General features: G+C 45.8%; 1 protein-coding gene across 1 annotated transcript in view; it reads left to right on the top strand.

The window, feature by feature from the left end:
- LOC138491791 (transient receptor potential cation channel subfamily V member 6-like) overlaps positions 1 to 26,934 on the top strand; it is a 372,724-nt gene that overhangs the window by 146,835 nt on the left and 198,955 nt on the right. Inside the window, exon 6 of the mRNA XM_069618499.1 lies at positions 16,048 to 16,220. Coding sequence (XP_069474600.1) covers positions 16,048 to 16,220 — 173 coding nt within the window. The remainder of the gene's footprint in view (positions 1 to 16,047; positions 16,221 to 26,934) is intronic.

Genomic DNA, 26,934 nt, shown 5'->3' with positions numbered 1-26,934 from the left:
TATGATTGTTAGATTGTAATAATACCTCAGTAAATAGTGCTGGTGCATCCATGCTCAATTCCATAATGGTATTTAATATTGCTACAGCATTTACTAAGTATGTTTTGAGAATATATACATCACTTATCAAAGCATTAATTGCACCATTTAGTACAACTTTCAATAGAGTGAACAGAATAAGATTTAATACATGCATACTGTGGGTAGGTAGTTTATAGAACTATCGAGAATGGGTTGTTCAGTACGAGCAACTTTGATATCTGTTAGAGATGCTGCATCAGTTTAGTGCAAGTTTTGTTAATTCTTTTGTAAAATAGAAAATCAATTTGAGCAGAGTATATCTGGATGGACAGTACTGGGGGTTCTAGCAGCCATTTTACAGTTTCGGCCTCCTTCTTGCCCGTGGGCCCATGGAACTTCTTTCATATCAGGCGTTATGACCGTATGATTGATATACAAAGGAGGTTTCAATAAATCCCAGCTAGGACCAGGGGTAAACTGATGGATGTGTTTGTTGGATATCCTCACTGGATATTGTTAAGTTGTTATTATGTACTGCCAGGTTTGAGGTTAGAATTGGTTCAGAGTTCGTACAATCTGTAAGCAAAGATTAATTCTCCTTGATAAATACTGTAGCTTGTGAGACAGATTTTGCTGATGCCACAGCCTCTTTATAAATGGAGCATTTAGCAGTTCTAAAATGCTGGCTTTTGCGTTTGGCTATGATTATTTATCAATGGAGGTCAGAAGGGAGCTAGACAATGTAGTCAATCCACCAGTCTGTTAGTGGCACATCTGACTGACTCCAAGGGCTTAGCTCAAGTCTTTCTCCCCACTCAACAACACTAGGCAGTAAATGATGGTAAAACCTGGCACATGCCAATGCACCGTCATCCTGATGTGCACTCTTCGTTCTTTACTCCAGTGATATGTATCACATAGCTCTCTCACTGAATTGCAACATCCAAATACTCTAACATTGCTAGTACTGTCCAACCAAAAGTAATACAACTTTTCAGAGAAAAGTTGTTAGCCCCCCATCAAAAGTGCAACATGCCTGCTGAGCAGAACTTGTTCTGCCACATTTAAAGTATGTCAGGCCTACTGAGAATTACAGGCATTTTCAAAATTAAGGTATAGCAATGCCTTTGAGACGTGTTGCCACCATCACTTTAAAGATGCAACAGGGCCTTTGAGAACTGCTGGTATCTCCATTTATAAACAAAGTCAACCTTGTAATAATGTCCTTTACTAATGTGGTTGTGATATGATGGGGCTATGAAATACATTTCGACCAGATGTACAGCTACATCAGGAGAGTGGCATCCGAGCCCCTCCTGCAGCTGTCTGCATGCAGGAGAAGGCTAATGTTGGAATAATCATTATTTATTTGTTGGAGAATTTGCTCTTTGAAGATGGCCACTGTGCGTGGCAGAGAACATAGTCGGCAGGCCGGGCCGGCCTTCCCCACGTAGGGCCCCCATGTAAGGCAGAGGGTGGAATAATAATTCTTTATTCGTCTGAGCAGTTGCTCTTTGAAGATGGCCACTGTGCGTGACAGAGACCATATCGTCTACTACACCTTACAGCTTGCAATACTCTTCCACCTAAGGTCACATTGTTGGCTGCCTTTCTGCCCTCTGATTGGAGGACTACACTCTAAAACTCTTACCAGTCTCCTAGCCGGCTGGGTGGGCTGTCCTCCCCATCTTCATTAAGGAGACTTCAACATCTTCACACACTATCCATGTGAGGACTTCAATATCATCACATATCAACCCTGTGGGGACCGCACCATCAGCACACACCATCCATGTGAGGACTTCAATATCATCACATATCATCCCTGTGGGGAACTCACCATCAGCACACACCATCCATGTGAGGACTTCAATATCATCACATATCATCCCTGTGGGGACCTCACCATCAGCACACACCATCCATGTGAGGACTTCAATATCACCACATATCATCCCTGTGGGGACCTCACCATCAGCACACACCATCCATGTGAGGACTTCAATGTCATCACATATCAACCCTGTGGGGAACTCACCATCAGCACACACCATCCATGTGAAAACTTCAATATCATCACATATCATCCCTTTGGGGACCTCACCATCAGCACACACCACCCATGTGAGGACTTCAATATCATCACATATCATCCCTGTGGGGACTTCGCCATCAGCACACACCATCCATGTGAGGACTTCAATATCATCACATATCAACCCTGTGGGGAACTCACCATCAGCACACACCATCCATGTGAAAACTTCAATATCATCACATATCATCCCTTTGGGGACCTCACCATCAGCACACACCATCCATGTGAGGACTTCAATATCATCACATATCATCCATGTGGGGACCTCACCAACAGCACACACCATCCATGTAAGGACTTCAATATCATCACATATCATCCCCGTGGAGACCTCACCATCAGCACACACCATCCATGTGAGGACTTCAACATCATCACATATCAACCCTGTGGGGAACTCACCATCAGCACACACCATCCATGTGAAAACTTCAATATCATCACATATCATCCCTTTGGGGACCTTACCATCAGCACACACCATACATGTGAGGACTTCAATATCATCACATATCATCCCTGTGGGGACCTTCCATCAGCACACACCATCCAGTTAGAGGATTCTATATAATTGCATTCCATCACTATGGGTCCTTGAGCATAACTACATACTATTCTCATGGGACCTTCTTTGCCATGACACACCATCTCTATGAATACCTCTATGTCATCAAACAACATCCCAGTGGGGACCTCAACATGACCACACACCATCCTTTTGGTGGACTTGGTACCATCATATCAGCTCTATGGGGAGTTCAGCATCATTACATACTATTCGTATTCACATACCCTTGTATGGCCAATTGGGTGCATCTGTGGCTTCATTTGCATCACCTGAATGCATTTTCCTTCATCTTTTGGGTATTTTTGGTTAAATTGGCCACTATTTTTGGCAGTGTTTCGTTTGGTATTTTAACTTGAAGATAGGACCGAATTAGCATTTTTATTTCCAGCGCTAATTCCACTGGAGGATTTAGCCCCGGGGGAATTATCACTGGTTTTCATTGCTTATTCCTCCAGCGCTAATTTCTTCAGGGTTAATTCCACCAGAGGAATTAGCGTCCATTTTCAATAACCCTTATATCAGCATATTGATCAAAGTGCCGGCAATTCCATTACTGCCACTTATTCCCCTTGGAGATCAACTTGTAATGAAACCAAATGAGTATCAATTAAACATCAACCTTGTGAATATTTTTTGAATAATCAGACAAAATGTGATGCCAACATTCAATTAATTCACATATCAGACTATAGACAAGATGACATCCGTGCACATAATGTGTTGTCTTGACAGTGTAGAATTCAATATCATCACACACCACCCCTATAGGGACTTCAACAAAATCACAGAAAAATAAGGAAGTAAAGTAAGTCACATTGTGATTCGTTTGTTACAAAAGTAGCCAATGTTTGAAATGAATCTGGAAGTGTGTTGTGCAATCAATGAGGGAACACTTACATTGCATATCAATTTTATCCAATTCTGTAAACATACAAAATACACAAAAAAAGCTTAATTTCATTATTTTACATTTAAATGCAGAGTTCAGGCCATTTAAAACATAATTGTATTTGTGTTTAAATGGTTCCCATGAATCTGCTGTCTGGTGCCTAAGCATGTAGGGCATCCGATTTATCAAGTGTTTAAATTCCTGTCCGTGTGTTGATGACTGCAATACCACACCCAGCCTGCGGGGGCAGAGCTGAGTAAAAAAATCAACACACCAAAATAAACACAGGTCCCCACAAGGCCATTTTTTAAAAAGTTATAAAAATTGGCACAGATGACTTTTAAGTTGTTTTAAATCATTTGGAAGGCATTACCATGTGGGGACTTGGGTTTAGGTCCCCACAGTGAAATCAAGTCCCCACAGCGTGTGTGTGTTTTCATACCCAAGTCCTCACAAGGATAGTCTAGTCTCTCTCTCTCTCTCTCTCTCTCTCTCTCTCTCTCTCTCTCTCTCTCTCTCTCTCTCTCTCTCTCTCTCTCTCTCTCTCTCTCTCACACACACACACACACACACACACACACACACACACACACACACACACACACACACACACACACACACACACACACACACACACACACACACACACACACACACACACACACACACACACACACACACACACACACACACACACACACACCCCCCCCCCCCCCCCCCCCCCCCCCCCCAATAATCTTACCTTCTGCCCCAGTCCAGATGCTCCTCAACATTGGTGCCTCCTTGAAAGCCCTCTGGCTCCAGCAGCATGATCAGGAACCAAGAAGCAAAGAACACTTCCTGGTTCATGCACGCAGGAGCCAGAGTGCCACTGAAGCAATGCCCCAGACCATATGAATGTGTGGGGAGGTACAGGAGCGCCCCCTCTCATATTCAGACATGCAGTTCTGCAGCCTGCATCCCCAATGGGCCATTGCAGTCTAGGGAGGCAAAATACTCCCAGCCTTGCAAAATCTATTCGACATGCACACTGCGGAATACACAAACTGTCAAAGGGAAAACATGTTTCCATTTGGCAGTTCAAGACATGGCTCCTCCATAATGGGCAAGGGTTTTAGCGGGTCCATCATGGATGAGCCGCCCCCATTGAAGCACATGTTTTTTGATGCTTGCACCCCAGAAAGATTTCATCATTGCCACTGTAAAACACTGATGCTAGTTCCCACAGTATGTCACCATTGCCACTTAAAAAAAAAACCGTTCATGTTGCAGGTTTGTCAACATATGTCATCAATCCCTCTTTAAAATCATGATTATGACACCAGCATTCCCAATATATTATAGCTTTCTTAATTTTTAAAACTTTCATGACACTGCTGTCACCAATATATGCCAGCATTGACACTTAAAAAACGTTCAGGATGGTGGTGTTGCAAATATGACATCATTGGCACATATGAACCCTTTCATGACCCTGGTTGTGCTATTTTTGCACAGCATTAGAACTTAAAACACTTTTATAATGCAGATGATGGCAGTATATATCAGCATTGATACTTAAAAACATTCATATGATGCTAAAGCTGCCATTATGTTGTCATTTCCACAAGTTTGCAGTGAAGGGGTGTACTCCTCTCATTTCGGCCGTCACCCAGTCAGCATGGTCAAGGTGGGATATGCCTCACTAGGGTGTACAGCTCCCCAGCCACCCATGGACCATTGGCCATTCACCTCAATGGGGGATTCTGATATGGAGAGACAGCGCTCCTGTGTGGTGTCCTCTGCTTTTCCTCTGTGTTGCTGGCCCCTCCATAAAGGGAAGATGCACGTTGGATTGCGCCCTAGTTGCCCAGTATGGATGAGCTGCTCCTGTTGTTTCCTCACTTTAAAGGTTTTAATTTTAAAAAGTCTGGTATATTTTAAAGGTATTTTCATCACTGTTTCCATTGCAGTTTTTTCCTGACCCATCCTCTGCCTTTCCTTCAATAAATGGGTCTCATCTTGCTGAAACTCGATAGATGTGATCATGCATGACAAACCTATGTCAAGAATACAAATGCAAGAGGAACCCAAGGGGATCATTTCTTTCTTATAAAAAGCATATATTGTTGAGTGCCACTTTCCATGTGCTTATCCTCCAGCTCTGGGCTTCCTATCGAGATGTAAAGTTTTACAGAAGCTCGACTTCAGCCACAGCCTTTCTGGTCGGGTTTCGAAGTTTCCGGGGTTCATGGCATTTTCAGGGAAGCCTGGACTTTTAGAGTTCGTATTACTTTTGGGGTTCGGAACACGTTCAGGGTTCACATTGCTTTTGGTAAACAGTGCTTTCGGGTTCAGAATCCCTGCCAAAGGCACAGGCTACTGCTTTGTCTCTCGGCATGACTTCAGTTGTAGGGATTCGGGGATAGGTCTCCCATGGGCTTTGAGGTTCCCGCCTGCCCTGTGTGGGTCAGCCTCAGCCGTCACTGCAGCAGCCTTACTTTCATGCTACCGTTTCATATTCTTAATTGACAGAGGCTTCTCTCCACCTTCTTTTAAATTCTGTTTTATGCTGAGTTTTTGGTTCTGCCACTCTTTCCCCTGATAGGTCAGCTGTCTAAGGTAATGCATACAATATGTCCTGGACATTTTAGATTTCAACAGTTAGCTTTTGCCTGTGGAAGATACCGCATGGAGATGGTATACCATTGGGGCAACTCAACACATATAGCCACACTAGACTTCAACATCTACTGTGAATGAATACTAAACTGGAGTGGTAAGTCAAGGTTTTTGCCATTTGAAAAGTTGGTCAAGAATTTGCCCTTCTCCTGTTCTGATCTTTTTTTAATGTTACATTATTCCGGACATGTTGAACAGCCCATTTACTCAGGCCAAAGTGCGTAAAGGAAGAGATTTCAGAGTGTTAATGTATTATGTGGTATATTTTGCTGTAATTTATGTTAAGAGAAAAAGAATTGACACAGTAGGAACACTATAAATACTAAGGAAACAACTCCCTCTAGCGGTGACAACAGGCAAAGTGGGCAGTCTCGACTGTGCAGGACTATATTGGATAAACATACATCTGGCCTTTTATTATAGTAAGATATGGTTACAAAGTCACAAACCAATGTAGTACTGTGGTGTCTATGATGAAACAGCCACACCAACAAAGTGTGACACCTGAAAAATGTAAATATACTTGTGGCTTAGCAGTAGTCCAGAGCTTCTCCTGCCCACTTGATGGCAAAACACGCATGATTATAATTATAATTGGTTATTTATAACACGCTTAATTCTCAAAGGTTTCTAAGCGTGGACTCAGGGATCGAACCTGTGTTGCTCTGCATCGTCTTGCTTCCAAGACAAGCGCCTTACCCCTGAGCTATCCTCCCTCTCAATGAAATTAGCTTACTACTGATGTGTGGCGCAGGTCTTATTTCACCAAGCGCACCAATAAGCTTGAAATCTGCAGGGTTCAAAATGGGAGCACAACCTAATGCATACCTTACGGTCTGGAAACCAAGGATGGCTTGATTATTACACTTGGTTTGGGATAGCTGTTTTTGTAATAGCAAGTAGGTAAGAAAACCAGCTTGTGATGAAATGTTAAGTGTAAACCTATGATAATATTCTACCAAACCCAGAAGTGGTATTACATACCTCTTGGTGTTAGGGAGGACATTTGGAACTAGTTGTACTTTAGATATTTGTCACTGTCTCCCTCAGTTTCCCGCATCCTATCCCAGATACTGAACTTCAAATCTGGTTAGAGCACACTTGGCTTGTTTGGCAGAGAGTCCAGCTTCTTTTAAATTTGTACAAACGGATCATAGCTGTTCCATAAGCCGGGTAGGTAAAGAACCTGCTCCCAAACCACCTCCACTCTAGATTCCACCCAAGAGTAGGTAGGCATCCTAGGCGCAAACGAGGGAGCACTAACCGAAAACGGACCAGTTAGACAAAGAGCACCAACTAATCGAATCAGCCCTATAAACCCTGGGAGACGACGGCAGCCAACCCTGTAGCGAACTACAAACATACCTAATACCATATAGTTCCCAACCCAAGGGGAAGGGGGCATTTAAATCTTTCCCACCCTCAGACCACCAAACACTTCAAAGAGACGAGACCAATGGCACAGAACTGTGTGTGGGACTCGGTGAATGCCTAACACCCAAAAAGCAACAAGGTAAGCAAAGCCCCACTAGCCCAACTACTAAACCTCAAATCTCCTCTCTGCACACTTCTCTCAAACCCTAAACAAACACAACGTCCTTGCGCAGCCTTCCGCACCTACTTTATCAATGCCACAGCAACAAAACAAACCACACATAGGGCCTCATTACGAGGTGGGCGGAATGGGATTAACGGCGCCGGTAATAGTGCCGGCGCCGTTAATCCCATTCCGCCCTATTACGAGGTTCCCTCGCGGGACCCGCTCTGGACGTCTCGTTTTACCAGACGTCCAGGGCGGGTCCCGCGACGGGACCAGGGAGCTAACAACGGGCCTTTTATCAACGGGCCCATTGTTAGCTCCCTCCCCATTTGCATTGAGCCCTTTGGGGGATCGAATGGGAATGGGGAAGGACCGGGTACGGGTTCCCTGAAGGAGGAAATACTGGGCCCTCCAAAGTCAGAATGGCCCGGTATTTCCCTATTCAGGGAACCCGGACCCGATTTTGGAGGCAGCCATGCCCTTATGAAGGGCATGGCTGCCTCCAAAGTCGTAATGAGGCCCTTAGTCTCGCTCAACAGCACATGGGAGTCTACCGATCGATGAACCACACCCATGTTCACTGAACAGTGCTAACTGAACTGAAGCTGCCAACAGCACATCACCATTTTTTTCTTGCTCTACCTTTGTCCCTCTATACCCCACTAACACACCCCACCTCTTACATTTCAGAGCCACAAGAGCGCCAGGGGACGACTCCGGTGGTGATAGTGATCGGCATAAACATCCTTTAACATTAACTTGTAGATGGCCCATGCAAGGCTTCAGATGACAATGTCATCCAGTTTGGCTCCTGGTATAGAGCTGTAGCAGCTGATCAGCAAGGGTTTCTGGAGCCTTATAAAACCAGAAAAGCAATACCATAAAATGTAAAACACTGTGGGGAGTTGAAAACTAGGTGTTTACATTTATCTGTAGGGTAAAGCAGAATCTGCCAATAGCCATTAGCAAGACCCAAGGTGGTAAAATTAGATTGCCTAAACTTGATAAAAGGTGATCAATCCAAGGCATGATGCATGGGTTCTCTGTGATTTTGCTGCATTTTAAAGGACAAACGCAAAAAAGCATGCTCCCTGTAGGCTGATTTTTGTGCCCTTCAAAATGCCAAAAAATGACATTCTGAATCCCCCCATACCCGCTTTCTCCCCCACCGGGCCCTCAGAAGGCGATCATGCCCCACCTTCTCCCATGCTGGCAGGATTTCGAGATTATCGGGGGGGATTCTTTCTCAAGCCCCTCCTTAAATCCCCCACCGCCGCCTTCCTGGCCCAACACATTCCCCCTCTCCTCCCACACAGACAGTCACTGAAGAGGGAAAATCGCGATCAAACCCATGCCCCCTCAACCGAGGCGCATATACAGAAGAACAGCAGGAAGAACAAGGAGCGCACTTATCATTTGAACCAGGCCCCAGCGCACCCATGGGTGACAAATATGCTGAAACACCCACTTCACCAACAGTGCAACTTCCATGCTACATTAGAATCAATGCTGCAATATCAGAATCTACAAACACAAAAATCCCTGTTTAAAGGCTTGCAAATGCCTATATGAATTAACATGGTCTAATTGCACAGTGTAAAGCCATGTTTCAGGAAAATTACAGCCAAGTTCATTTCTCTCACTGAACACTGGCTGCAGAAGCCTTCAGCAATGCTCCTCGCAAAACCCACAAGCAGCCAAGGTCGCGCATTCAAGATAAGATTGCTTTCTGCAGACAAACATTTTTAATTCTCCACAAATGCGATTAAGCCACGGCAACCCAGTGTGTTTTTTTCTTTTCTTTCTGGGAAAGAAAGTCATTTTCGCAAAGACTTGCACAACATTTGAAACATAATTGTAACAAGAATGGCTCAGCACAGCCAATGAGCGCTCAGAGCTCAGGTGCGAAATGCTTGCTTCAGCTAAAAAGTTATGGGAACAAAGTCATAATGCAACAAGTTAGAATTAGGTAATGGGGGGCTGGCACAGCTAAACCAACCCACTGACGCAAAAGGCTAACATCCAATTGTCAGGCTCTCTATAAGGGCTACATAGGTAACCTATCACTTAGCAGCCAATAGCAGGAGGAGATAGGTTTCTGGGAGCTGATCCAATTCTGTGAGGTCAGCCTGCAGTGTGATTACAAAGCTGGCTTGCAAGCCAGCCCCGGGGGAGACGGCGCCAGAACTCTCGATGTGCACGATTCTCTGCGTGTTTTTTTTCTTTTTTGCTGCCCAGGAATAAACGCAGTTTGGAACATGTGGCTGCCTGCTGGGGTCTCTGTTGCATTTCTGGGAGCCATATGGGAGGTGCTGGGGTCTCCCATAGATGGTGAGGGTATGGCTGCTGGCCCCCCACTGCCCTGGTGGGAGTCCAGCTTCTCCCCAACATCACGCAAACACACATTTCTCCAGCATGGGGTCTGACATGAATTCACATACTCATGAATATTCCCTGTCGTCAGGCTGGGAATCCTTGGAAAAGAAAAAATCAGTTTCAGTTTCACTTCTGAACTGTCTTTCTCCTAATAACCAATCACTGGTCTCTGGGTCATACTGCCCCCAGCCAATGACTGCCCTCTACTTAAGCCCCTCCTCTGGCAGCCATCTTCAGATTTTTTCCGCACGTTCAAGTGTTGGGAGTCCTCGTGCTGTAGCTCTCAAGCTTTTACTGTGTTTTGCTCTACCTTTTCGGGCAATCGAGCAACAAGCTTCTGTTTAACAGGGACCCGTTTTCAGATTCTTCAGCGCCCCTCAAGGGCAGATTTTCATCGAGTTTCTTCTTGGAGGATTCCAGAAGCTTCTTCGAGGCCTACATTGCGTGTCATGGCAGAGGAGAAGGACTCTGTGCCTCTCTTCAAGGTTTGCCCCAGCTGCAACCTACGTAACGTCTTTTCAGACAATGGACATTCCCAGTGCCTCTACTGCCTGCATTCCGATGAGACGCATGTGGAGGACGACTGCGTGGCTTATCGGGAGGTGGTGCCACTCACACGGGCCGACCGATGCAAGCGCCTCAACGAGTGACTGTGTAGTGATTAGGTTTCTTTGTTGCTTGTGCAGAAGGAGCAGAATGCTAAGTGAGTGACACAGAATCTGATTTGTGAGAATGTTGATGTATGATTCGAGGGTTCAATGTTGGTCAGTTGAGTCAGTTGAGAGATGTAAGCCTACCTGGGAGGATGCAGGTGTATGTTGCCCTGAACCCAGATTTACTTGACCTTATATGATTATCACAATGTACTGGAACTTAATAAAGAAGTTGCTGTAACTTCACCTGAGGTCAGAGTCATCTGTGGGGAACCCAGAACCCTACAGACTGCAGGCCAAGGCCCCTGCTCTGGGTGAGTCCGGGCAGCAGGCCTCCCCTGCCCAGAAGAAGAAAGCTGAGTGGTCTTCTAAGACCTTTGAGGGTGCTCCGGCCACGGGGGCCCAACATAAAGCTAAACACCGCGAGTCCACTGCCTCCGGGAGCGCTGTTGCGACGGGCTCCCTGGCGGCCAGGGCAAAGTCACTGTCTCCAGCACCTTCGACCACACACGTCGGCAGCGACAACCATCAAGGCCGCTAATGCCCTCGCCATTGTGGCACGTTACGACAGGAAACTTTGGTTCAAGATGGCCCCCCTGCAGGACTTCCTTCCCCACGACAAGAAGGCTAAAGAGTTGGAGATTCTACAGGAAGGCGAGTCGGCTCCAGACCACGCCATTACAGTGGCCGCAGACATTGCTGATACAGGATTCTGCCAAATGGGCAACAGCGTTTGCTTTTGTCGGCGAGGCTGGCTGAGGGCACTAATTTCCGCCAGGATGTTCAGTTGAGGGTGTTGGACATGCCCTTCGTTGGGGACAATTTGTTTGGAAAGACTGTGGGCGAGTCTCTCCAGGCCATCAAAGCGGACACTGAGACGGCTCATGCCTTGTGCACGCTTCATCAATGACGGCCGTCCTTTCGGACTTCTGGAGGGAAATCCCAAAGTTCCTCTAAAGGATTGGGAGGAGGTGCTTTGTCCTACCATAAGCCCTCCCACTCATTAGCCCAGGAGACCTACACGGGCCGCGGCAAGTCTGGAGGTGGACGTTGTTGCCAAGGCCCCCAAGGCAGCGCTTCAACGTCAAAACAAGATTGAACCGGCCGTGGAGTCGGGCTCCAAAGAGGTGCAGGACCTTTGGCGCTGGACCGTAGCCCAGGGGATGTTCCTCATCCCGTTCATCTAGCAGGAGTGAAGAACACCATCGCCGACTCTCTCAGCAGGGAGCAACGCTCTTCTCACGAGTGGGAACTTCGGCAGGCCCAAGTAGATCACCTGTTCCACAGATGGGGCAATCCCCAGATTGATCTGTTTGTGACGGCAACAAACACTAAGTGCCAGAGGTTCGCCAGCAGGTTTCCCCAGCCAGGGAGCATGGGGGACGCATTCTCTTTCCCCTGTGATGGCCTGTTACTGTATGCCTTCCCACCGTTGCCGTTGCTTCTTCGACTAGTCAATCAACTCAGATGGTCCCGGTGCCGGATGATCCTCGTCGCACCGGCGTGGCCGAGACAGATATGGCACCCAGACCTTCTGGACATGTCAGCGTCCCCTCCAGTCAAGCTTCCGGCGGTCGTAGATCTTCGTGCCAGGGAAGGAGGTGCGATTCTGCACCATGACACAGGATCGCTGAACCTGAAGGCCTGGCTCCTGCAGCACTAGATTTCGGGGGCTATGATCTCCCAGTGGATTGTAAGGAGGTGCTCGCCAAGGCCAGTGCTTCATCTACTCTCAAATGCTTTCGGCACAAGCAGAAGAGGTTCGCTGTGTGGTGCCGTACCCAGAAGATCAACCTTCTACGAGTCACTGCTCCACAGGAGCTTCCTTATTTGTTGTCGTTGGCCAAGGCAGGACTGGCCCATGCTTCCATCAAAGTTCATCTGGTGGCTATTTCCCGCTACACCAGATCTCCTGGATGATCCTCCTTATAATCGCATCGTTTGGTCAAGGAGTTTGTCAAAGGACTTTTTTGCTCGTTCCCGCTGGTGAAGTCTCTGGCCCCGGCGTGGTTGCTTAATGTGGTGCTTAGTAGGCTCATGGGTCCCACGTTCGAGCCTATGCATTCAGCGCCAATGAGGTTTTTGTCGTGGAAAACAGCTTTTCTTGTGGCCATCACCTCCGCGCGATGAGTGGGAGAGATCCAGGGCCTCTCTTGTAAACCACCTTATTTGACATTCCACGAGACAAGGTTGGTGCTGCAGACACACCGCTCCTTCATGCCCAAGGTGCCGTCGGACTTTCATCTAAATGAGCCTTTGGTGCTACCTGTATTCTTTCCGACGCCTTCGTCACCAGCTGAGAGGACTTGCTGGATGCGGCTAGTGCGCTGATGTTCTATGTGGGCGGCACAAAGAGTTTCCGGAAGACGTTGCAACTTTTAGTGAACTTTGGCCTTGTGAACCATGGGAAGGCCCTCTCCAAGGCTTCCATTTCCAGGTGGCTCTTTGGCTGCATCACCCATTGTCACCGGTTGGCAAACCGACCATTGCCTGGCCATCCGAGAGCCCACTCGACCAGAGTGATCGCTGCAACTATGGCGTTCCTGTCTGGTGTGCCCCTGCTGGACATCTGCTGGGCCGCTACATGGAGGTCAACGCACACCTTCACGAAGTTCTACTGCGTCGACAGGGATTCCTGGGAGGAGTCCAGAGTTGGCCAAGCAGTGCTGCACAACCTGTTCGCTTGAAGGTGAGCCTGGTGAGGAGGTAAGAGATGCTTAATGTTGAGATACTTAATGTTGAGCCTTGCCACCTCCCGTGGTTGTGCATGTGTTTACTGCTATGTATTCTTTATTCATGACCACGTGAATCCATGCCAGACCCCATGCTGGAGCAAGAACAAGTTACTTACCTGTAGCTATTGTTCTCCAGCATGGGTCTGGCATGGATTCACAAGCGAACCCTCCCGCCTACCCCTCTGTGACTCTTCTCTTGGTCTTACTGCCACTTTACATGCTACCAAATCTGAAGATGGCTGCCAGAGGAGGGCTTAGACAGAGGGCAGTCATTGGCTGGGGGCTGTTAGGAGAAAGACAGTTTCTGAAGTGAAACTGAAACTGATTTTTTCTTTACTGAGGATTCCCACCCTGACGACTGGGAATATTCATGAGCATGTGAATCCATGCCAGTCCCATGCTGGAGAACAAAAGTTACAAGTATATAACTTGTTCCTTATCCGCTCCCCCACTTGCAAACACACACACAAACATTTACCTGGCTCCCTCGACTTCCCGTGCCTGTCCGTCACTGCGCACACTCGTTTGTGGCATGGGCATAACAGTATGATTTAGAAACACCGCTCAGAGCGGTCTCCGAGCTGTCTTTCTAAATCGTTCTTTTTCAAATTCAAGAAATTAAAAAATATCTGTTGACTGAATACCGATAAATGTGTTAAATTCCAAAAGTTTCACATTGCAAACCTCGTATAAAAACCTCCAGCTTCCATCCAGTTTATGGACTTAATAGAGAATGAGGGAAGACCATGATCTTTGTCTTACTACCGCCTCAGAAAAGTTAAATGTGATGATACTGGGTTATTTACTTGTCCAGGTTGCTCAGAGAAAAAGGACTGGAATTAAATCAGGAACACTCTTTTACTACTTTTGCTCTTGTATGGCCAATGCCTCTCGAATGGGATTTTCCATATCTTTTTGTGGATCCAGCAGTACCAAAGGAGTATTTCCAGCATATGGATATAATGGTGGTTGGCTTTCTTGGTATTCTTCCTTTCTTTTAACAAATGTACATTCCAAATGTACTTAATTGACTGTTTCATTAAAGAATTGTTTGGTTTCCCACTGCTTCCTTGGTGGTGTATGGCCCATACCAATGATCTATCATCTTAATGTCATTATTGAGCAATAGCGCTAGCACTTTAATGGGAGAGATAAACGGGGGAGAATGGTGGCCTTTTTTTTAATCATACTAACTCTTCTGTTAGTTTTGTACTTCAAGGAGTTTCTCTTTCACCAGTTGTCAGTCTGTCCTCATTCTGCCTTGTATCTTTTGCACAAACTGTCACACTGTGACAAGGTAGTGCTTTTCCTTACAATTCCTAAAACAACATGTCTAATCCATCTTGAGGGTTGTCTGGCACTAGTGTGAACAGTTGCTGCACTTCTGCACCTTGCCCACAGCAACCATCAACAACGCAATCAAGGGGTTGTCAGTTACTGCAGATGGATCCTAGTGCTCCTACTACAACAATTAAAAGTAATAATTTTATGAACAGGTGTACAAAGTATAATATTATATATTAAAGAAGGGAAGATGACAGTAGTAGCTGGTGGGTTAAGGAAAGTAGATCAAGAGATTGGTGGAGTTACTGTACAAGAGTGAAAATCTCTGAATTGTGAACAATGTCCTTAAGGTTTGTTTTCAATTTCTTCCATTGAAAATCACAAGGATTCGCATTATTTTACCTGAATATTTGTATGTGAGTCAAACAAATGTGCAGGGTCAGAAATACAATATTTGTCAGTTATTACACATCCTTAAAATGTTCCAAGATAATTAATTTAAGATTACATCAGTGATCGAGAACTTTGGCGGTGGTGCTCTTTGTTCACGCCCATCTTTCCTAAATTGGTGGCCCAAATATGGCAACTTCCGTGAAGATGGAAAGACCATATTTTCCTAGTCACTCAGACGGAGGTGACGTATGTTCGCAATATTCACCGAGACGTTAATTGGATTTTACTTCATTCTGTGCTGCTCTTAAAGGCACATAGTTGTGTCAATCTGAGTGTGTGAGTGCTTGAACAATCCATTTTGAGTTGCTTTTAGTTACTTCTTAAAGGTTGTGGCACAGATATTGGACCATCTGTAAATCTGTGGAATCACTGCCATAATAGTTTACTGTTACTGCCATTCGGGCTTGTGGAACTACCATGGTGTCGGAATCGCAGTGCAAATCCCAATTTTGGGAGTCCACAGCACTCCATGGTGATGTTTTCAGATTCATCGTGAGTGTTAATTCTACCATGAAAAATATGCAGATTTTTGGAGGTGAAGTGGAGGATTTACCTAAGCTCTGTACTTGTGGTAAAGACTCAATTTCACCTCCAAAGCACGTTCTGTGGTGGTGTGGGAAAGTGGCAGTAATTCCATCACCACCATTTTAAGACGTTTGTACACATATTGCCATACTTGTAATAAGGACCATTGTGTTTTGTTGAGCATTCTTTTGATTACTGCATACATGTCATAAATCTTTCGGCTAAGATTTTTCTTCATTTACAGGAAACACTGTGTTCCATGTGCTGACACTACAGCCAGATAAAAAAATTACCTGTCGGATGTATGACATGATAATTGGTCTTGTGCCTCAAAAGACTTGCCAAGTTGTGGAAAGACTTAAAAACCATAAAGGCCTTACTCCACTGAAAATTGCCGCCTTTGAAGGAGATATTACTGTGAGTAGCATAGTTCATCTGTTAATGTTTTCAATGAACTGCAAATGTTTTACAAATGTTTCACAAGGATGTCTTCAGTGCTCCCGTGTTGGTTTCTGAATGATTAGCTCTGCAATCTGTAGTGTGAAGGTGTTCTGAGAAACTGTTTATAGCATTAGCGTTTGCCCAATTTCAGATACCCTGTTGGGCCATATGGATGGATCTGCATTGGTTACATCTTGATAATTTTGAAAGTGGTAAATTTGGTTGACTTAATTTGGTTGAGTTGGCAGATTCATGTATATCAATATATGGGATAGGAGTATGCAGGGAAGGAGGCAGAGGGAGGAGCTTGGGGTGAGGAGACTGGCATCGGGGAGGATACCTAATAACAGACAAAAAGGGGTCAACCATGGGTCAATGAAAATCAGTCGACCAACCTTACTGCCATCAAAATTATAATGATTTAACCACTTAAACCATCTGGATGCGCTATATTGGAACAGTAAATCGCCAAGATGCCTCAGGGTTAGCTGTGCTATATAAATGCATAAATAATAAATAAATAATATAAATGTGTGTTTCACTCAATGACCTTTTACAGATTTCTTCAATTGTTATAAGCAGGAAATAGAGCTGTGCAATATGTGCAATTGTGAATTGGTTTAGACGAGACTTGTACAAGTATACCAATTACATAAACAAACATAAATGTTCGCATAAAGAATCACAGTCCTGTTTTTTCCTTTGACAAAAGTGACACATGGGTAGGTTGCATGGCACAGTTGCTATACTGTTGCCAGACTGTGCTGTGGCACCTATTACACATGTGTGGAAGTGGACGATTGCATACAGTAGAGCCACCAAAGAACAGCCTACAGTGTGATACCCTTGCACCTCCAATATTTAGAGTCTATGATAGTGCATGCCTGTATGCCGAGTGCTGATTGCAGGCGTTACAGTATTGCGCAATGTTGTGGTATATAGATTAAAATGGTGGCATACACACACACACACAGACACACACACACACAGACACGCGCGCGCGCGCGTTTGACCCTCTATAAGCAAGCACAATTTCTCTTTACTAAATAATAAGAATATATACAAGTGCATCAAATCGGTGAGACAAATATCAATGGACTAGGCAAGAGATAGTATGGGAGCTTTTAATGGCAACATTATACAACTCTAGCCCCTTCCTACACAGTATGCCCTGCCTTTCATAAACTAGCCAATCCTATACACCCAGAAGCCATCTTGCTATGAGTTGGAAGCTTCTGCTTTGGATGGAATATCGCCCTCTTTAACCTTCCCAGCTATTTTAGCCAGAGACAGAGGGAGGGCAATATTGCATCATGTTTCTGGTCACAAAAGATATTCGTCAGGGTTTAGCCATACATTACTTGTACCAGGCTGCACAGCGCCACTGGTTAATAACATAGGGTAATGAACTGTAAAAGCAGCATGGACATAATACATTCAAGCATAACTGAACAACACTCTCCGTAATGTAGAAGGTTTCACTAGTGGCACACAAGTGAAAAAACATTACCGGAAAAGGCAGCATGAAAACAAAACGTGAGCGTTTTAAAGCAACATTCAGCACTTTTACAAAAATATACAAACACATGGGTCTAAAAATATAAAAATATAAAGGAAATAGCTACTGTAGACCAAAATAGTTCTTAGAGGAAACATTCTACAACTCCAACCCCAATTAACGCAAGTACCGCAAGCTTTCACAAAAGCTTATCTTATACGCTCAGAAGTCATCTTGCTCATTGTTCATGGGTTGCAAAGGGTTTCATTGTATTGCACATCTCCCCCTTTACCTTCATCAGCTGCTTCGTCATGGCAAAGAGTGAGGCTAATGTCGCATAATTTATTTTGTTGTCACAACAAGTATTTGTCAGCGTTTAGCTCCTATGGCCCATGTAAAATGGATGTTGCTGTATGGGGTTGAATGAAGGATTGCAGAATTTGCACAGCAATTAGTGGATTGGTCTCAGTTCGCTGGAGTGTCCCAACTATGGAGATGAAGAAAGGACAGCAGAATTCGATTGCCAATTAGGCATTTCTAACTGTGGTGAGTTGTGTGAGGAGCCAGGAATGAGACGAGGACACAAGGGATTCATGGTTTTGGTCAAATACTTTTATTAAAATAAAAGGGGGCTGGTAAATGCCTTTCTGTCCCTGCTCTAAGAGGTATTTCCCTACCTAAAACCAAAACTAAAGGTCCGCCAATTGTCAATGTCCAAAGCAAAATCCGTACCATGTTCAAAGTACTATTCTGACCGTTACATTCTAAAATTAACTCTAAGGTTAAATATCTCCTGCAAGGGTTTTTCTCTTGTGACCTGGACCTGCCTGTTGTACTCTCTTTCCAGGGCCATTCCCTGGTAACTTGAATCTGCCTGGTATACTTTTCTGCCAAGACCTTTCTTATAGGTGCACGGCACACCCTTACAAACTTGATAGTTTCTTATGTGTGTTGTTCTGTCTTGACTTTGCCTGGTGTACTATCCTTCCTTTTAAATTGTCTTAAATTCCGATCAGAGAGTGTCCCACTCCCCATGGAAGCAGTGATGACATTGCCAAATTCATCCCAGTTGACAGAACTCCTCAACCTGTGGTATGAGGGTTAGGTGCTGCAAAGGACTGCATGACATGGTAGCTACCTGAGGTATCTCCCAGAAGGTGGAAGAAGCAGGATCCCTTGGCTCTTCACTGTAACAGAGATGAAATATTTGTTTGACACAGTGGAATGGGTCAATAACAAAATGGGTAAACCCTAACTACAAATCCCAGCAGGCATCAGGACAACAGATTCTTAATAACACTAAAGCAAGGAACTGTAGAGTCTACCATTCTTATGAAACACCCCTAACAAATAAATACACAAAATAGTAAAACCCACTCTTCTGAAGCATGAGTTTAAAAGAGACTTTGTTCTTCCCTGATATTCAGAGAAACCTTCACCGACAGACCTGGCATGAACCACAAGGTGACCAGAAAGAGTTCTAATCTATCACCGAGAGAGTAGACCACTCATTGACAAGAGTGATCACAGGCTCTGCCGATTTCGCACACACACAGAGCAACATGCAACACCGCAGAGCCATGTCTGAGCTCTCCAATTAACAGCTAACAAATCTGAAAAGAGATGCTTATATTATTCAAAATCTAAACCTGAATGCTCAACCCAATGAAAGGATACAAATCTTAAACATGTATCACAAATTAGATAACAAAAACCTTTTCTGGCCCAGAGGTATAAAAGGGGTGGGAAAACCTCAAAGGGGGGCAAAGACTGGGAAGCAGCAGACATTATTTTGAAGGATCCCTGCATAAACTAGGAAAGCACTACCTGGGCAGAGGTAGTGACGGTTCTGCATGCTGCAAAGAGGATCCTTTGCTTTTAGAATACCAACAATTTTATCACTCGGAAAAGTGGTACATTTGCTGAAGAGCCTGGAGAAAGACCTAAGGATTGAGTCATTCCTGGAAGAACTACAGATGGGGAACCCCACTGGCAGGTGTTTAATAAAATATCATCTGACTGAGAAGGAAACTGAATGGAGGGTGGGGGGGAGGCAGGAACTGCCCCTTTGTGCTCAGGCAAAGGTATAGGAGAGATCTGATGTGAAAGCCGAGAAGCACAAGGTCTGGGAGAGATCTTTCAGGAATTCTGACAAACCCAAGGTCTGAGAGAGACCTGGCCTCAAGGTCTGGAAGAGACATGATGTGAACGCCAAAAATCCCAAAGTCCTGAGAGGCCTACAAGTGAATGCTCTAAGGTAGAGAAGAATCCTGAGAAGATACAGCTCTCCACCTTAAAAACTGGCAGAGGTCTTCAGAAATTAGGTGGAAGCAGAGAGATTCACGAAGAGTTCAGGCTGTAAGTAATTCCTGGAAGAGCCTTCGTAAGGGACCATTTAAGACCAGGTTTTGTAAACGCTTTTGTTGGCCAAGACTTTGAACATTTGTGTTATAGCTTAGGATAGCCAGGAAGCTAAAGACTTGTTAAGAATAGGGGGCGGGAACCTTTCTGTTGACCACTGCATTGACCAGAATTTTGTATATTAGGGAATCCCTGGAGGGAAAATGACTCTTAAAATTAAGTTAATACCTCATTATTTGTATCATCCACTTTGGAGGTACCACGAAGAGAAACCCTCACTTTTATGTCACCATATTCTCAACACTGTTTTCTGTACGAAAATCATTATTATTTCTAGCTACTACCCAGTAGTATTTTATAATAGGTAACATTGGGAGCATTTTACTCACTAAGTGAGGAGTGAAATGATTTTTAAAGGAGTAAACATATAAATCCAATTCCCAAAGAGAGTATTTTGTAAAAGAGTGAACATATGTTTTAACTGGAACATGGAAATGTTTTCGTAATATTTATTTCTCCGCACCAAGTTATTGATGCACATTAAAAGATGCATGATTACTTCTTCTGAGCAGGCAGTAATAATAATGGTTTCTTCCTGTAATACATGCCCTACTGGTCCAAACATATCCAAGGAGCTGTGTGGTTGAAAGCAGGAGCACAAGGTTCTATGCCTGTTTCCTTTTTTTTTGTTAGCAGTATTTTTACTCCCTATATTTATTGTTGGGGAGAATTTGCCTATTTCTAGGGAGTAGAATTGAGGGGTACGCCCCTTATCTGTAGGGCTACTGTAGCCTTACTTCCTGAAGGCATTATGACCAACTCCTTCTCTGAGAGCACACTAGACAAGATAACTTTTTTGCAGTACCTGCTTAGAACCCAGAGTGCCACCTGTTTCATTCTTTTGGCCATACCACAAAACGCACTTCTTATGTAGATTAGCAACACAAACACACACAGTCATAAGCTATAATATAAAGAATAATAACAGGACAATGCAAAGCAGCACTGAAGTGAAAACATGTTGATGCTAGTCTCCCTCTTAACTTGCACCTGAAATAGTCTGGCAGAGAGCAAGCTGTCTCTCACCGGACTTAAAAGGGAGTCCTGTAAGGACCACTGCAGGTCTCATTCTTCCTCAAACCTTGTCGTTTGAGAAATATGAAATTTCCTGAAAGTCTTCAAAGCAACTTGCAAAACTTGAGTTTTGGGAAAGCACTGCAGTTGTCAATTTTGTTTGCTGTAAAGCTGTAGAGATCACATGACCTTTGTGATCACAGGATTGCAGGCAACAAACAAGTGGCTTCAATGTTAAGTATTACATTTGTGCTGGCTTGCAATCACCAAAAACCATATAGTAGACATAGGACCACATTATGAGTTAAAAAGGAGTGTGGGAGACCTCTACTGAGACTGAACATGGTCAGATACCTTGTTCTATGGAATTTCTTCCACTCAGGAGGATCTACAACAACATTTTAGCTCACTGCACCCTTCACAGAGGAGAAATATCAATTTACATCTCAGTGTTTGTCCGACCCACAAGGGCAGTCCAGCACCAAAATTCTAGGCAATTCTCCTCTGGACATGAGTGCCATCAGCAAACCCAGACCCTTGTTTCGGCCTAGTCGCACCTCATTAGTGAAGTGAAGCTGAGCCTGTCTAAGGCACAGTGAGCAAGGGGTCCACGTCTGGGTTACCCTTGGCTATTAAGGGTGAATCCCCAAGTTTTACAAAATTGAAAAGGAATGTGGGCACCCCTCTACTGAGAAGGAACATGGATCAAATACCATGTTCTATGGAATTACTCCCACTCAAGAGGGTCTACAACCATGTTTTTAGTTCACTGCACCCTTTGCATTATGAGTTGTGCAGTTGATTTTGTAACCTGATTACCACATGCAATAATTTCCATTAATGCATGCATGCACCTGAGTGTCTACATAATTATGGCTCAACAGCTTTACTGGCCATAAAGTATGCGATTTCTGAAATACCACATTCAGCTTTTATGAAAATCTGTCGGTAATATTCTTGTCATTTTTTAAAACTCCATTTCCGTTTGTAGTTGGGTGAACTTTATCAACAAACAAAATATGGCAGTAGGGCATATCCCTATGGTTTAAAGTATTTTTACTCATTAGCATTATAGACTAATGCTGGCAATCTAAAATAATCTATTTGCACCCAGGTAAGGGCACTCAGCCAATCAGGTGGCTGGAGGAGCGGGCGAGAATACACGTTCTACTCCCCACTCTTTCCAGCCACCGGAGGCCCTCCTGGGGTAGTGCCATCTTGATTGTGGGGAATCAACAGGGAGCCTCTCCCTGTCGCCTTTCCCCATCCTCCAACCCACCAAGACAAAACATACCCTGTCACCCCCCCCAACTTACCTGCTGCACCGGAGCTTTGTGCTCTGGTCCTGGTGTGCCTCCTGCCCACAGATGCCACCATAGAAATGGAGATGGGACCTTGTTTTATTTTCTTTCTTGGGAGATTGGTGATGGGAAATATGCGCAGCCCAGCTCCTGAAAAAATAAACCATTTGCCACTGGGATGAACCCCGGAGTGCGAATGGCTATCCCCCCCGTGTCAGGGGGCAGACATGGGCAGTAATGACCCACAGTGATATATGATGTGATAAGATATGGCATTTATAATGTGACTATACACAAGTGTTTCAAGGCGTGATGAGGCAAGGGAGGGGGGGAACAGTGGGAAGACAGAGACAATGATCTTACTCGGTGAGGTGACATTGAGATCGTGCAAGTGCAGGGGGAAGGGAAAGGGCAAGTGCGGGGGGGAGTGAGAGAGGGCAGTGCAGTACATAGGATCAACAGTAATAAATAAGTAAAAACAATAAATAAAAGTAATAGGTCGAAAGTGCAGGCAGCTGGTGGTAAGTGCAGGGGTAAGTGCAGACATCAAGTGTCAAGAGCCGGTGGGCACTGTGGGGCTACAGAACAGGCCCCAAGTGGAGGGGTTGCCCTGGAGGCAGTGTAGGGGTTGCACGGGAGGCAGTGCAGGTGTGCAGCTGGTGGGGAGGGGACCTGGGCCCGAGATCAGAGGGTAGCCAGGAGACCAGTGCAGTTACAGCCAGGAGTTCAGCAGGGGAGAGGAGGAGAGAAAGCAGAGAGGAAGGTCTTGAGGTGCTTCTGGAACCGGAGATGATTCTCCTCAAGTTTCAGGCAGGCAGAGAGGCTGTTCCAGAGGGAGGCCCCAGCCGAAGAAAAAGATTTACCACCAGCTTGTTGCTTGGAGAAGTGACTGACCCTGAGGGAGTTGGAGGCGGATGAGCGAAGAGCTCGAGAAGGAAGATATTTAGGAAGAGAGAGCTGAAGGTATTGAGGCCCCAGGCCACAGAAGGCCTTGTGGACAATGCATAGGGTATGGAACTTAATCCTCGCAGCCACTGGGAGCCAGTGCAGAGATTTCAGTCCTGGAGAGATACGATCCCTGGGCTTGAGGCCAAGGACAAGTCTCGCAGTCCTGTTTTGGATGAGTTGCAGAGGGCGGAGAGTAGAAGCAGGCAGATTTAGAAAGAGGCTGTTGCAGTAGTCCAGTCTAGAGAGAACCAGAGGTCTAGAGACAGTGAGCTTCTGAGGGAAGGAGAGGAAAGGAAGAATACCTCTGAGGAGGTGCAGCTGGTATTGTGACTTGTTAGAGATGTCAGAGATGTGAGGAGAGAAGGAGAGTGTGGAGTCGAAGATGACCCTGAGGTTATTAGCCTCACAGCTGGGAGAAAGAAGAGGGGCCAGAGAGGCCGGCCAGGGAGCGATAGGGAAGGAGGGAGCAGGTGTGTCTATGAGGAGAATCCCAGTCTTACTGGCATTAAGGCAGAGATCATTGGTGGCACACCACTCCTGGATAGCGGAAAGACAGTCTGAGATGAGAGAAGGAGAAGAGGTGGCTGAAGGGAGCCTGAAATTTAGCTGAGTATCATCCGCATAGCTCTGAAAGTTGGGGCAGAGAGAGGCAAGAAGTGCCAGGTATTGGTTGAACAGCCAGGGAGAGAGGTTAGACCCCTGGGGAACCCCACAGGTGTAAATAAAGATAGAGGAGAGGAAGGACCCAAGTTGGACCGGTGAGGGTCGATCGAGAGGAAAGAGGTCAGCCAGGCCAGGGCCTGATCAATGACACCAAGGTTATCACAAAGATATTTGAGCAGGATGGCATGGTTGACTGTGTCAAAGGCATAGGTGAGATCAAGTAAGATGAGGACACAGGGGGTGTTGGAGTCAAAGTTTGAGAGCATGTCTTCACGGATGTTCAGGAGAGTAGTTTCTGTGCAGCACTGGCAGCTCTGAAGCCAGACTGATGGTCATGGAGACAACCAACATATTTCAGTGTGACGATTAAGCTGGGAGATGGCCAGCTTTTGCAGGAGTTTGCCCAGGAAAGGAGTGATGCAGATTGGGCAGTAGTTAGCAGGGCAGGATGGCGTTGGCAGAGGGTTTCTTAAGAAGAGGGTGCACAAGGGAGTGCTTCAGGGGGGAAGGGAAGACTCCAGTGGCGAAGGAGTGGTTGCAGAAGTCCGCCAAAGCATGAGCCAGGTTGTCAATGTGGTCCTTGATGGTTTTAGAAGAACAGGGGAGAACCTGTTTTGATGACTTACATACATCGGACTTGTCTAGAAACCTTGTCTGGGGAGAACATGGGAAAGGCAGAGAAGGAGGGGGGGAGGGGTGGCCACAGAAGGGCCTGAGGAAGAGCGGGGGGTAGAGGGAGGAGGAGGAGGAGAGGAAGAGGGAGAAGACAGGATGTCCTGAGTTTTAGAGATGAAATGAGAGGCCAGGGTCGTGCAGAGGGCCTGGGAGGGGGGACAGGAGAGGTAGAGACTGCAGCAGGATTGGCTAGCTCCTTGCATATTTTAAAGAGTTCAGCTGAATTGTTAGATGCTATAGAGACGCGGTCTTGGATGAGGACTCTCTTCTTGGCGAGGAGAGAGAGCCAGTATTGCCTTTGGAGCAGTCAGCAGGTCACTTTGTCAGAGGATGTACAGGAAGCACGCCATTTCCTCTCAGCCACCCTACACTTGCGTTTAAGGGTGATGAGGTCTGAGTTGTACTAGGAGTTGGACTTGGGTCTGGGCCTCAGGCGGATCCTCATGACAGGGGCAAGAACATCAAGAGTATCAGATATTGCAGAGTGGAGCATAGAAAGGGTTGTGTCAGGGTGTGAGTCCGCCGAAGTGGGAGGGGGGGTGAGAAAGTGGCAGGGGAAGCCTCAACTGATACACGCTTCATGGGTTGGATAACCAAGAAGGTAGGTGGCAGTGCTGGAGTTGGCTTGGCCTGAGGGGATGAGAGAGTGAGCTGGGAGGAAAGGAGAATGTGATCACTCCAGGAGAGAAGAGTGGTGAGGGGGATAGCAAGGGGAAGGTCTGTAGAGATCAAAGCATCCAGAGTGTGCCCTGCAGAGTTAGTCGGCCAGAGGGGAGGATAGAGAGTGAGAGAGAGTCGCAGAGGTGGCAAAAGATTCCAGAGGAAGGACATGAAGCATCCAGGTGGATGTTAAAGTCTCCAAGAAGTAGGAGTTGAGTGGTGGATACCAGGAGGGAAGAGGTGAGGTCCACCCACTCAGAGAAGAAGGAGGAGATCTGACCAGGTGGCCGATAGATGGCAGCCACAGTAAGGGAATGGCGAGGAGAGAGAGAGCCTGCAGACGAGGCATTCGAACGAGGAGGAGGCATGCGTAGGAGTGACAGAGGCAGGAATCCACTCCGGGAAAATAAGGGCTACACCCTCTCCGGGACAATTGGACCTAGGCGCGAAGAGGATCTTATAGCCATCAGGTAGTAGAGTGTCAAAGCTTGTGACAGAGCTGGCCGTGAACCCTGCCTCAGTGAGACCGAGGACATCAAGGTCAAGTTCTTCAAGGAGGTGGCATATATCAGTGGAGTGTTTGACACAGCTGACCTAGAGTTTAGAGTGGCAATATGGTTGCCATTCTTGAAAGACTCCCGGGGAGGGGTACAAATCAGAGATATGCCCTGCTGAGCTGTAGAAGAAGCCCGAGGGGGGGCAGAAACGGAATGAGGAGAGAGCAAGGTAGCCAAGTATGAAAAGAGGAAACAGCAGGAGAGGAAGCTGTCGAGGGAAGAGTGGGAACAGCAGGTAAAGAAAGGAAGTTGATGGGGCGCGGGAACCGTCTATCAAAGAGGAGGAGGTTGGCCAGAGGGCCTTGGACCAAGACTGTACCATTCAGGTACACATTAATGATGACCTTAGTTGAGTGGAAGGAGGGCAGGAGGGTGCCACCATTAATAGGAGAAGAAGAGAAAGGAGAAAGCACAGAGACCATATGAAGAGTCCATAGGTCTGGCGAGGGAACGACAAAGAGGGTGTCGGTGAGGGTTTGCCTGGTATAGGTGTCAACGATAGGGAGGCCTGGGTTGGAGACCAGGATGTCCTTTTTAAACTTCTTCCTACCAGATTTAGTGAGGAGAGCAGGATAGTCGATAGAGAATCAGTTAGAAAAGATATGAGAGACAGAGAGTACCATAGTAGGTGGGGATAGAAGAGAAGAGGAAAGGGGGGTAGAGGCAGGGGAACACTAGGGAAGGACAGAGGGATGGGTGCAAGCAGGCGAGACAAGACAGTAAAAGACAAATGAACAACGCAACAAGGGCTCAAACAGTAGTAGAACAGTTTTCTAGATGAAAGCTTTTATAAGAGGGCAAAACAAAGACAACACTACTTTCACAATGCAATTAAATAGAACACACCTAAGTCTGAGAGTCCTGTATAGTGGGAGAAAGCCTAGGTTTCACAATGCAATTTAATAATTTCCCAATGCCATTTAATAGTGTCACAATGCAATTAAAATAAGACA

The sequence above is a fragment of the Ambystoma mexicanum genome, chromosome 10 (assembly GCF_040938575.1).
Source record: "Ambystoma mexicanum isolate Mex_15411 chromosome 10, UKY_AmexF1_1, whole genome shotgun sequence".
NCBI lineage: Eukaryota > Metazoa > Chordata > Amphibia > Caudata > Ambystomatidae > Ambystoma > Ambystoma mexicanum.
The sequence above is the reverse complement of the archived record's forward strand: the minus strand, read 5'-3'. Positions and strand labels throughout refer to the sequence as shown.